This window comes from Alosa pseudoharengus, unplaced genomic scaffold (assembly GCF_046254945.1).
Source record: "Alosa pseudoharengus isolate Yale_2024_CS ecotype anadromous, Long Island Sound unplaced genomic scaffold, YU_APseudo_1.1 YU_APseudo_1.1_scf_13, whole genome shotgun sequence".
NCBI lineage: Eukaryota > Metazoa > Chordata > Actinopteri > Clupeiformes > Clupeidae > Alosa > Alosa pseudoharengus.
Window position 1 is genome coordinate 40,512,745 of NW_027468598.1, and position 10,521 is coordinate 40,523,265.

At 42.2% G+C, this 10,521-nt stretch overlaps 1 protein-coding gene across 1 annotated transcript; it reads right to left on the minus strand.

Moving 5' to 3' along the window:
* Positions 1-8,736: 8,736 nt before the first annotated feature.
* On the minus strand, positions 8,737-9,409 carry LOC143121311 (growth arrest and DNA damage-inducible protein GADD45 gamma-like). The gene is made up of 3 exons (XM_076281668.1): positions 9,373-9,409; positions 9,052-9,262; positions 8,737-8,933 (listed from the first exon to the last, which is right to left on the minus strand). The coding sequence occupies exons 1-3, from the start codon at positions 9,378-9,380 to the stop codon at positions 8,820-8,822; spliced, it is 333 nt and encodes a 110-aa protein (XP_076137783.1). The 5' UTR covers positions 9,381-9,409; the 3' UTR covers positions 8,737-8,819.
* Positions 9,410-10,521: the final 1,112 nt, after the last annotated feature.

Consider the following 10,521-nt stretch of genomic DNA (forward strand, 5'->3'; position numbering starts at 1 on the left):
AGGGGAGATTTTTTTCTTTTCTTGTTAATATGCAATTCAACCCCAAGTAAAATCTATAAAATCAAGTTTGCAAGACTTCCCATTTCCTCATCAAAGTAATGACTCAGAACATTCGAGATATTGTTCATATTTCCATTTGTTGCCTCATCCGCATTTAATGAAAACGTGGTAATTTTGAGTTTTACAGACAACTCAGATATCCAATGAGCAGCAATACTGTGTGTGCTCATGCAGGAGGTCTGCGCATTTGATAATGACAATCTGGAGAGGGCGCTTTTGTCTTCAGCATCAGATTGTATAAGGTTGACAAGAGGTTGCGATATGGTGAGGGACAGGTCGTGTTGCGCTATGAAAGAACATGCGTAGCCTACTTTCTGAGCGCAAAAACTGTCAGCCATAGATAAACGTAGTTTGTAGTTCTCCCCCGTTTCCAACAGCCGCCCATCTCTATTTATTTTTTAACTTATGACACCTGTGCCTTCCTTTAGCAACAACGCATCCATGACAGCTAGTGGACTTGCCAAATAGACGCACACAAATCATGACGCTAATATGCGAGGTTCTGGTTGGCCTACTGGTCATGGTTTCGTGCTACAAATTAATAATATTTTATAGCAAAGTTTAAAGTTGACTATTTTAATTGCATGGTTATTTTTTGTCAACATACACTCACAACCTACTGTCGTTAAATGTGAAGGCCTAAGCAAAATAGGCTACAAGGCTGCATGTCTGTGCGTCACAAACACGACTGACCCCCTTACTCAACAGTTCGCGATGATGACAGTATTATTATTTTATGTTAACAAGCTCAGTCAAAACCTTCCGCAAAACCTACTGCAAATTGTGAAAAACATTGTTGTACATGTCATAACAGACGGGATAATAAATGGCATAGGCTACGGTTTATATTGCGTCGCTCGCTTTACACATATTATTAGTTGCATTGATTAAAAACTGTAACAATAATAGGTTACATCGGGTGGCATAGCAGGCTGTCTGTTCAAGTCATAGCGACACCCAAAATGAATGACTTCCCCTGACAAGAGTTTGCAAGAAACTGTCTACATTGATGCACGGAAAGAACACAGCCTACGCCTCTTCTCCGAATTCGCACATAGAGCTCACAATGTATCATATCTAAAAAAGTTAAACGGATTGGCCAACCTCGTCACCTGTCTCGATTGTGTCACTATAATCCAACTTTTAGACCGTTAGTCATCCAGACGTGTTCTTTTTTTTTAAGCAAACGCCCCAGGCCAATGAGACAAGCATGTAGCTACAACATCTAAACAGAGCGAAACTCATGGCTGACGTATCTTCTTGAGCGGTCACTGATTCATCGGACCTAATATTTGTAGTTGCCTTAAAAAAAGGAAAAGAAAAGGTGATAACCCCCCCCCCCCCCCCCCATATTTTTTTCTCATCAGATCTGCATCGATCTCAAATATGGCATTTCTAAAATCAAATTGACGGAAATCCGTCCTACGACGGAGAACTTTAATCCTTGGGCAGCTACACCAGCTCCACGTCACCCTTCTGCTCCCCAGGATTAGCGAGCAGGCCACAAAGGGCAATACACGACCTCTTTCAGACAAGGATGGGACTGTTCTTCTGACTATCTCAAACAACAAGCACAACAACATGACACACGACATTATGACAAAAGACAAGGACCACAACATTACACTAAACAAACACAACGACGAGACACAGATCACACCGACAGAGGACAAACACAACCAAGAATCAAACAAACACACAACAAAATACTCACCTTGAATTTGGAGAAAATGTACGCATCATGTACAAAGTTATCAGTTATCACGATGCTTCACCATTTTCAGAATGTCTCCCCAAATGATATCTTAGTGGAACCACCTACCCTCACTCGCCTGGTGGCCTATCTAACCGACATTATCAAGCCAGCAGTACCAAGCTCACAAACGATGGAGCTAATTAATGGTAATGCCAGAAACTGGGCACACAACACTATTCTGATACACTGGACGCTGAACTAGATAAATTAGTCACTAAAGGAATGAGGGATTGGCAAGAGGAATTCCAAGTGGCAGTGAAATGGGCCCGTAGAAATTGTGGAAAGAAACTGCAAAGAGAAACAGTTGAAAGAGCAGAGGAATACATTGCCACTGATTTTGCTGCTCTCCAGGGGGATATTCCATCAACCTCGCTAAAGGCCAAACCTGGCTTATTTCGATAAGTCTCGCTAATTTTAGTGAGAATTCCATTCCATTAACGAGGTTAACGTGAATCCCAGCTTGGTAACCATGGGAATTTATGCCACAGAACTAACCTGCTCCGTAGCAGGTTAACTTTCAAGCTAAATTAAGCTGTGTTGCAAAAAAAAACAATCAGTCGGAAAACGAGTCCAAAAAGATGGTTCCGTCAACCTGTGCTCTCGTCACCTGTAGCCTACAACTTCAAAAATAGAAGTAGGCCTAAATGTTTTTTTCCAACAGTGCACCAAGCATGGATTTACACATTCACTAGCTCCAAAGAATGTATGAAGATTATACGATTAAAAATGTTTTAACTTCACATGCGTATGATTCTAGGAATCGTGCTACTCTGCGTCACTTACGTTCGGTGGTGGTGTAACGTGCAGCGAGACGGCATAGGAAAGGAATTACTTTCTTGCGTGTTCGTAGGTTCGCTTCCCATACGAAGTATTAAGGCTACATTGTTTATCACCTTGATAATGGCATTTTTAGATATAATCTTTGATGAAAGACATATGTCTACTGCACGAACCGGTGACCAAATCTATCTTTATTTAGTTAAATGTTATACGAGAACCTAGACAACCGTTTTGATTACATAGACTCATAGCCTATACCTCGGTTACGGTCTCGTTCAGTAAGTAGCCTGCGTGGTCTCTTCGTGACAAATGAAGCCAGCAACATTAACTTCTCTAACATTTAACTTTATAACTAACCAGATAACATGTATTTGTAGCCTATTATCAAATGGGCTACTTCTCCATCAGTAATGTGTGAATTGCTATGAACACAATCATCTACGATACTAGAATAAGGCTTGGTTAATAACTAACTTGCTGAGAACCTAGACTGTTTGATAACATTAGACTCACCCTCGGTTACGGTCTCGTTCAGCCTGGCACGGTCTTCGTGACTAGGCTACTATGAAGTCAGCAACATTCACTTCTCTAACACAGGGCTGCCAACTTTTCAAAAAACCTTGGAGTGAGATTTGGTGGGGCCAACCAAAATTTTGCTGCGGGAATTTTTGATGGCTCATTCAGCATTATACCGTAGAGTAAAAAAAACGTACATCAGTGGTTCTCAGGTGTAGGGACCAGACATGGACGGATTATGAACTTTCGGGCCCCTGGGCCCAGATGTATTAAGGGCTCCCCACTAATTGTCGCATATGTGGAAGGGGGGTTTGGGGGTACTCCCCCAGAATTTTTTTAAATTTGTTTAATGTGATTTCCTGTATTCTGGTGCATTTTGGGGATGGGCAATACTAAATTCAATCAGATTCATAGCCTACATCCTGATGTGTTGATATTGAGGCAGTGATTCCATGCAAAGGCTTGGGCTTCAGGGCCCCCTGACACCTTGGGCCCCTGGGCCTGGGTCCGGAAGGCCCGTGCAGTAATCCATCCCTGGGACCAGGGTCCCAGAGTTTAATTAACATTGGTATCAAAGGGATCTAGCCTACTACTAGGACTATGGGCATTGGAGGCATTCTGAAAGTGGGTGGCACATATTGGGGGGGGGGGGTATGGGGGTCCTCCCCTAGAATTTTTTTTTTGGACTAGATGCAATTTCCTGAATTCTGGTACATTTTAACAGGTTATTTAGATACTTCTATATAACAAAATAAAGCCAGCCTACGAAATTAATAAAAGTAAATAATGCATAATTTAAAAATAACTCAATATATAGGCTACTTGGCTATTCAATAAGGTTTCCATAACAGCACCGCGGACGTTAAATGAACGCATGAAAGCGGATGGTTTGTTTGAAATCCCGACACTCTTTCAACTACATGGAACGTAATAGTGATCATGAAATACCTCCCCAGATTTCAGTGCCCATCAGTCCCAACATTTAACAATATAATCAAACAGTCCAAAAGTAAATTAAATATCAAACTAAACCGAAAATGTCATGCTTTTGAAGGCCTACCAGTATGCCGCTCCAAGAAACGCATGTCTCAAAATAAAACTTGCATAAGAAATAAAGGGCATTTTCCAATGAAAATGACAATGAAGCACTAAACAGATGCTGAAAACAGCAGTGGTATTTCGCACGGCAAAAGTGGGAGGGTCCAAACTAACAATTTTAAAAAGTGGGTGGATGTTTTGTTAGCCTGGCGAGCCAGACCCACATTAAAATGTAGGGTCTGGGCACTCACTGTTCGCAGTGCTCAGTCCGAGGGGCGGGATAATCAGTTGTCTTTCAAATTCCCTCTGCACGCAATAGGATATTTGTTTTCAAGTAGCAGGGAATTCAAGCCAAACCGTTGCAACTCTACTGCCATCAATCATTATTGTAACGTTTAATGCACACGACACCAAGCGTTGTTCAATGGCAGCTTTAATGGCTCGAGAACGAGGGCAGGGACACAGACACAGATCACAATGCACACAGGGCAGGTCAAGGAATCACACACACTACACCAACAGGGGAGGTCCAGCCACCCACACGAAAAGGAACACACACGAGGGATAACTAAAAGGGAAACATGTTACGATAAAGACACCAACTTTACACTTATAACTTAGGAGAATAACGACATAAACCCCCCGATTGTTCGCTCTCGTATCCCAGCATGCTTTTCGCAGGAGAACGCTAACACAGTCTTTCTGCGCCGACGCTACATTATGTTAAGCCCACCAAACGACTCTATACACGATTTCAATGTCCTTATTAAGTTTCGATTTCTGGAGCTCACAAGCCAACGGAGAGTTGCTACACTAGCCGCTAGGGGCGCGTCTAGAATTGTAGGCTAGTGTTTTGAAAGAATTTAAGAAATGTTTGTATATTTTAACTTTTAAATGCATCAATCAGGTACACTTTCAAAATAAATTCAGAGTTCAGACTTGGTTATTTTTATGGAAATATTTGTGCTGTAGCTTAAGCTATTTTGCACTTCAGAATTATAACCATGCACACACAGGTGGAATAGTTATGGTGATATTGCAATAAGTTCACAACCACAAAAACATATGCTACATTTCACAGTTCAGAAATGTGTGTACATTTCAGCATTCCATGAAATTATGCAGAAGTGGTCACCTGTGTTATTCAGCTAGTTGTAATGGTCATTGTAGGTCATTGTAATGGCTATAGCCTACATGCTATTCCTTTTTCAGGATGTACCCATATCTGTATGATGTGAATGTTTGCATATGGCTTATGTCAGGCTTTATATCAATATTTGTGTCTCGTTATTTGATTTTCTTAATATTTTTGCATTAATGTCACTAGGAAGCATGCCAATATAAATATATTCATTTATTCAGGTTGGCTGGAACCTGACAATATAAGAACCATGATAGTGGGATAATCTATGGCTGAGCAATTTACAAAAATGTATGTAGGCCTACTGACAAATAGTTTACATTAGAATACATTATACTTTCGCCCCAATGAGGCTATGTAGAAATGTGTTGCAATTTCAAAACCGGATTACTCAGGAACCACTTATTGCACAGAGGCATGCTTTATATCCTCGTATTCGGTACGGTTTGCTGTTTATTGTGATATTGGGTTTGCCACATGTTGTGTGAAGGGTTAGTGAAATATTAAACCGAGAGTAATGGGTGTGCACTGTGTGCAAAATGCAAATATGATTAGCCTAAATTGCACGTTGGTTCAATGTTAATTTTCTCGCGAACCATTTATCACAGCAACTTGACGCTAATATCATTGGAAAGCCTAGATTCCGCACGTTCATATGATGTGTGATATCATATGTATAGGTTTAGTTTAGTTGAACCTTATCTGCCAGGTATTTGACCTACCAGGTTGACACTTCAGCATGAAAAATACTCAATAATACTCAAAGCATACCTGAAGCCGGGGAAATGCGGGGGGAATGCGCCTGGGATGGCTTCTGAAGTAGCATTGCAAATGAGAGAAAATTCTACAGACAGGGGGTGCTCTTGAACCTTCTCACCGTCTCTGAAAGCATAACCGTGGCTCAACAGGTACATCTATAGATAGGCTAAACTCATTTTTCAGGCATCTGACCGACCGGGTTGACACTTCAGCGTGAGAAATCGGGGGTGTGGCGTGTGAGTGTGTGAAACTAATCAAATGCGTGTGTCACGGCCGATGCGTGAGAGTTGGCACCTATGCTCTAACATTTAACTTTAAGATAATATGACGTGTAGGCTAGTATGAGATGTAGGCCCACTTACCCATCTATAATGTATGAATTGCCATGAACAAATCATCTATGCTACGATGCACTAACAAGGCTGGTTATAAAGAATCAAACTTGCCGAGAACCAAGACACGATAAAGGTAACGGTTGCACGTTCCGTGTCATTCAGTCTACTCGTGACAACCTGCAGCCTACAGTCATTCACTTCTAAGCATTTATTTAATGTAACTACCAAGATAACATTAGGCCTATGTGTATTTGTAGGTACAGTATGTGATATAATAATACTTTCCCATCGATAAAATTTCCATGAACATAATCATCTAGTTTATGCACTAGAAAGGCTTATGTGATCGGTTGATTACTGGAACTTGCGAGAACCTAGCGAACGGTTTGACTCGTGTGGCAGCCACGGTTATGAGGCCCAGAGAACCTAGCGAACTGTTTGACTTGTTTGACAGCCACGGTTATGAGGCCCAGAGCCCTACAGGCTCATCATAGTTTGACTGATTATACTACCACTCCAGTAGAGGCACTAATACGCGATAAGATAAGAGAGTAGTGATGAGAACACTCGAGCACAGCCAATCAAGCCAGTGTTGCTCTGTATGTGAAAACAAATGTTAGGGTTAATTGGGATGTACAAAGAAAAGCTGCGTGGAATGCTGCGTACGCACAGTTTCATACATCAAGATTGTTTTGTGCGTATGCTACTTTTCAGGTTTGCACGTACGCAATGTTTTAGTATGAAATCCACGTAAGTCTTTGTACATGAGGCCCCTGGCCTTCGCAAAGGAATTCAGGTCTAAAATCAGGCCTTAAAAATGGGCTATAACGTCTTTGTACACGCCCACTGTCATTTCCTTAGCAACAGTGGCCGAGGAGAACTGGTTTGAGGGCCTCACTTTTTCCCCTGGCACAACAGACAAAGACCCCGTTTACACGAGCATGTGTATTTTTATAAACGGAGACATTTCCTTACGTTTGAGCCTTTCATTTAGACACAAACGGAGAATTCTCCCCGTAAAACGGTCATCCAAAAAAACTCCGGCCAAAGTGATTTTTTTGGAAAACTCCGTTTATGCGTTTGGTTCTAAACTGTGGTAAATGGAGTTTTGGGCAGCCAACGCAGAAGTACACCAAATGTGCGACCAATGTTTACATTTACATGTTCTCACGTGCGACTTTTCAGGGTTCTGATTGGTTAATGTGAGCCTGAGGCTATCGTTAGACTGCCACTGTGTTTTGGTGTGCTCATGACAGCATGTATGTACACAGGTTCGTGTAAACATATTTTTAAAAAAAACGGTCTCGTGTACATGCAGTTTTATTTGCAAACATAGATGGCCAGATATTCGTTTAGGAAAATACCCTGCTTCGTGTAAACGTAGTCAAAGTCAGGTGCCATCCCCCATCAGCGATGGACAGCCTCACCCCATGGCATTTCTGATATTCATCCAGCACTTGCTGGGAATAGCTGGCAGTGTGGATGTGTTTTTTTAGGTAAGGCCCACTGTGCTACACTTTCACAAATACACTCAAAAACAGCTAGTGGATGCCAGCATATATTGTGTACAAAGACTTGAGCTGGATAACCACCCAATCAATAACAGCCCTGTAGACAAGGTTTTGAGGGGTGAGGTGGGGAAGAATGCCAGGCACAGTTTGTCATCCCTGGGGAACTGGGCTGGACTTGCATAATAATTGTAGGCCTCAAGTAGGCCACGGCTATTTTCACTAGCAACCTCATCAAACATCATGATCGTTCTGAATGGCACTCCTCAGAGCTCCCCTATTTATACCCTCTGATTTTCTCTTGATAGGAAGATCATAGACCTCAAACCAAGTTCTACCCCCCAAAGTCAACCACAGCCTTTCCAACGGTACCGCTCGACATTGTACGACGTTGGGAAATATGTGTACAAAAGTTTGGTATTTTTAAACAAATTGTAACTCGGGAACCGTACGTCGTAGAAACTCGTGGGTGGTACCATTGGAAAGCTTGTGGTCGAAGTATGTGGGGTTTCAGATCATAGTTTCAACGACCTTCGGTTCTCGAGATATTAACGAATGACGAAATGGACGGTGGCTACCCGTCCAAACATTTACGTACTCTCTTTTCCATCATATCGGCATAACAAAGATGACTCAGTGATTTTGTCTGAAAGTCCATCCAGAAACAACTAGCTTCTTTGCCAGGGGAAGCTAACACCATTGCTTTAATCTTATAAAATCCACGACCCGGTCAACTCCTCATCGACTTTCCTGTACCCATCCAGTCTATCTTCATCTTTCAGTGCCAGCACGGCATTCCAGAGAGAGTCCCCGAAATCTGGAGGTTCGCTTTACATCCTCCGCTATCAGAGTGGGAACTTCACAGTCAGTGATTCGGAATAGGTTCCTTCTCCTTCTGTTGCAGAAGCGTAGAGAAGTGGCCCAGTTCAGCGCTCGGGGAGGGTGATGGTCGGCACCCACTCGTACATGCCGCGGCTCTCTTTGCAGAACAGCCGGAGTTTGTCTAAAGCAGGATCCTTCCACGAGTCCACATTTGGGCTCTGCAATAACAAGGCACACAAGAATTAGCATGACCTAAACACGAACTTAACCTACAAATAGCTGCAGCATAAATGACATGGTAGGTTAAACAGGAACCTAAGTGGTGCCAAAGCTTACCGTGACAAGAATACAGTGAGCGTCTTTAGGTTCCTCCGAGTCGTCAGTGCCAACAATACAGGCAAGGCGCTCGATGTCATTCACCCTCACGATGTTGATGTCGTTGTCAAAGCAAAAAGCCTGGATGAGGGTAAAGTGAATCTGGAGGGCAATGTCGCATTCGTACTCCTCGTCAGTCGCTAACACGCAGAATGCCACATTGTCTGGATCACTGTTGAATGACAATGACACTTGGTTAGAAACCGATTCAAATGACCATGTCATGTAACTATAGCAAATATATTTATCAGGTTCCAGAAAGATATTCGCTGCTTTACTTACACATTCATGACTTTTGCTGATTCGTATACCCCGACTGTCAAGCAATCTTGTTTCTTGGCCGAAACGAGTAGCTCTTCCAAAGCAGTACTGAAGGTGTGACGTGGATGAAAACTTTGCTTATGGAGAAGGGCGTGTCTGTCGATCTCTTTAAAAAAGACCTTAGTGGCTATTGTTTTGGTGGAGGCACAGAGATCAGGGGGAGTGAAAAAGAGCTGTGTGTCTAGAAATTCTACACTATGTTGTTGCAGTGAGTGTTTAAGCTTGATCCTAGGACGATGGCTGTTGAGCACAGACATGAACTCCAAAATCTCAGGCTCTGAATAGGTCCAAAGACCAAACAAGTCATCCAAAAATCGAAGATATACTAACGGCTTACGGTCACATTTGGCAAACACTTCTTCCTCCTAGACGGCCAGATAGATGTTGGTGTAGGCTGGTGAGTATTTTCTACCCATAGCACAGCCACACGTCTGGAAGTAATAGTTGCCATTGAACTCAAAGTCATTACAAGTTAGTGTGAGTTCTAAAAGCTGTAAGATCTGTCTGTCTGGCCTCTGAGGATCTGGATATTGAGCAAAGATTTTTTTCACTGCTGCTAGCCCTCGATCTGTCTCTACTAGTGCAGTGCCCATTCAAACATGCTATTCCTGTAGCCCAATTACATGCCTGCAGATAGGCCTGCTTTAAAAATAGGATGATAGGGAAAAACATAATTCCAGGTAAGCATTCAATAATGAATAGGCCTACAGATATCATAATATAATAAATGTGAAGTGAGCAGAATTTAAGCATGGCTGCATGTGACATTTTTTACAAATCAAAATGACATAATCCTAACAGCTGTTTTGAGTCAAGGCTATATGCTTAGCCTATTGAATAACTTGATGATGGAGAAAACAAACCATTTTGTGGAATGATGCATCATGGAATTTGCAACGCTGTGACTCAAACAGTCTCTGGTGGCCTATAAGTGACATCACACTCTGTCTGCCACTCGTTGCTTGTCGCTGGTTATGCTTTGCATGTGTGGCATTCGGGACCATTATCGCTCGTTTCAATTTAGGAACTTGCAGTTGGAATTGTCGTTTGTTTATTCAAAGTCTAAAGACAGTCCAAAGTAACCTGGGCTATTCATAAGTGACATCACAC

Excerpts from the sequence above, each read along its gene's own strand:
- LOC143121311 (XM_076281668.1), bottom strand. Across the intron at positions 8,934-9,051 it reads CTCACTGTATTCTTGTCACG|AGCCCAAATGTGGACTCGTG; the intron begins GTAAGCTTTGGC and ends TTGTTATTGCAG.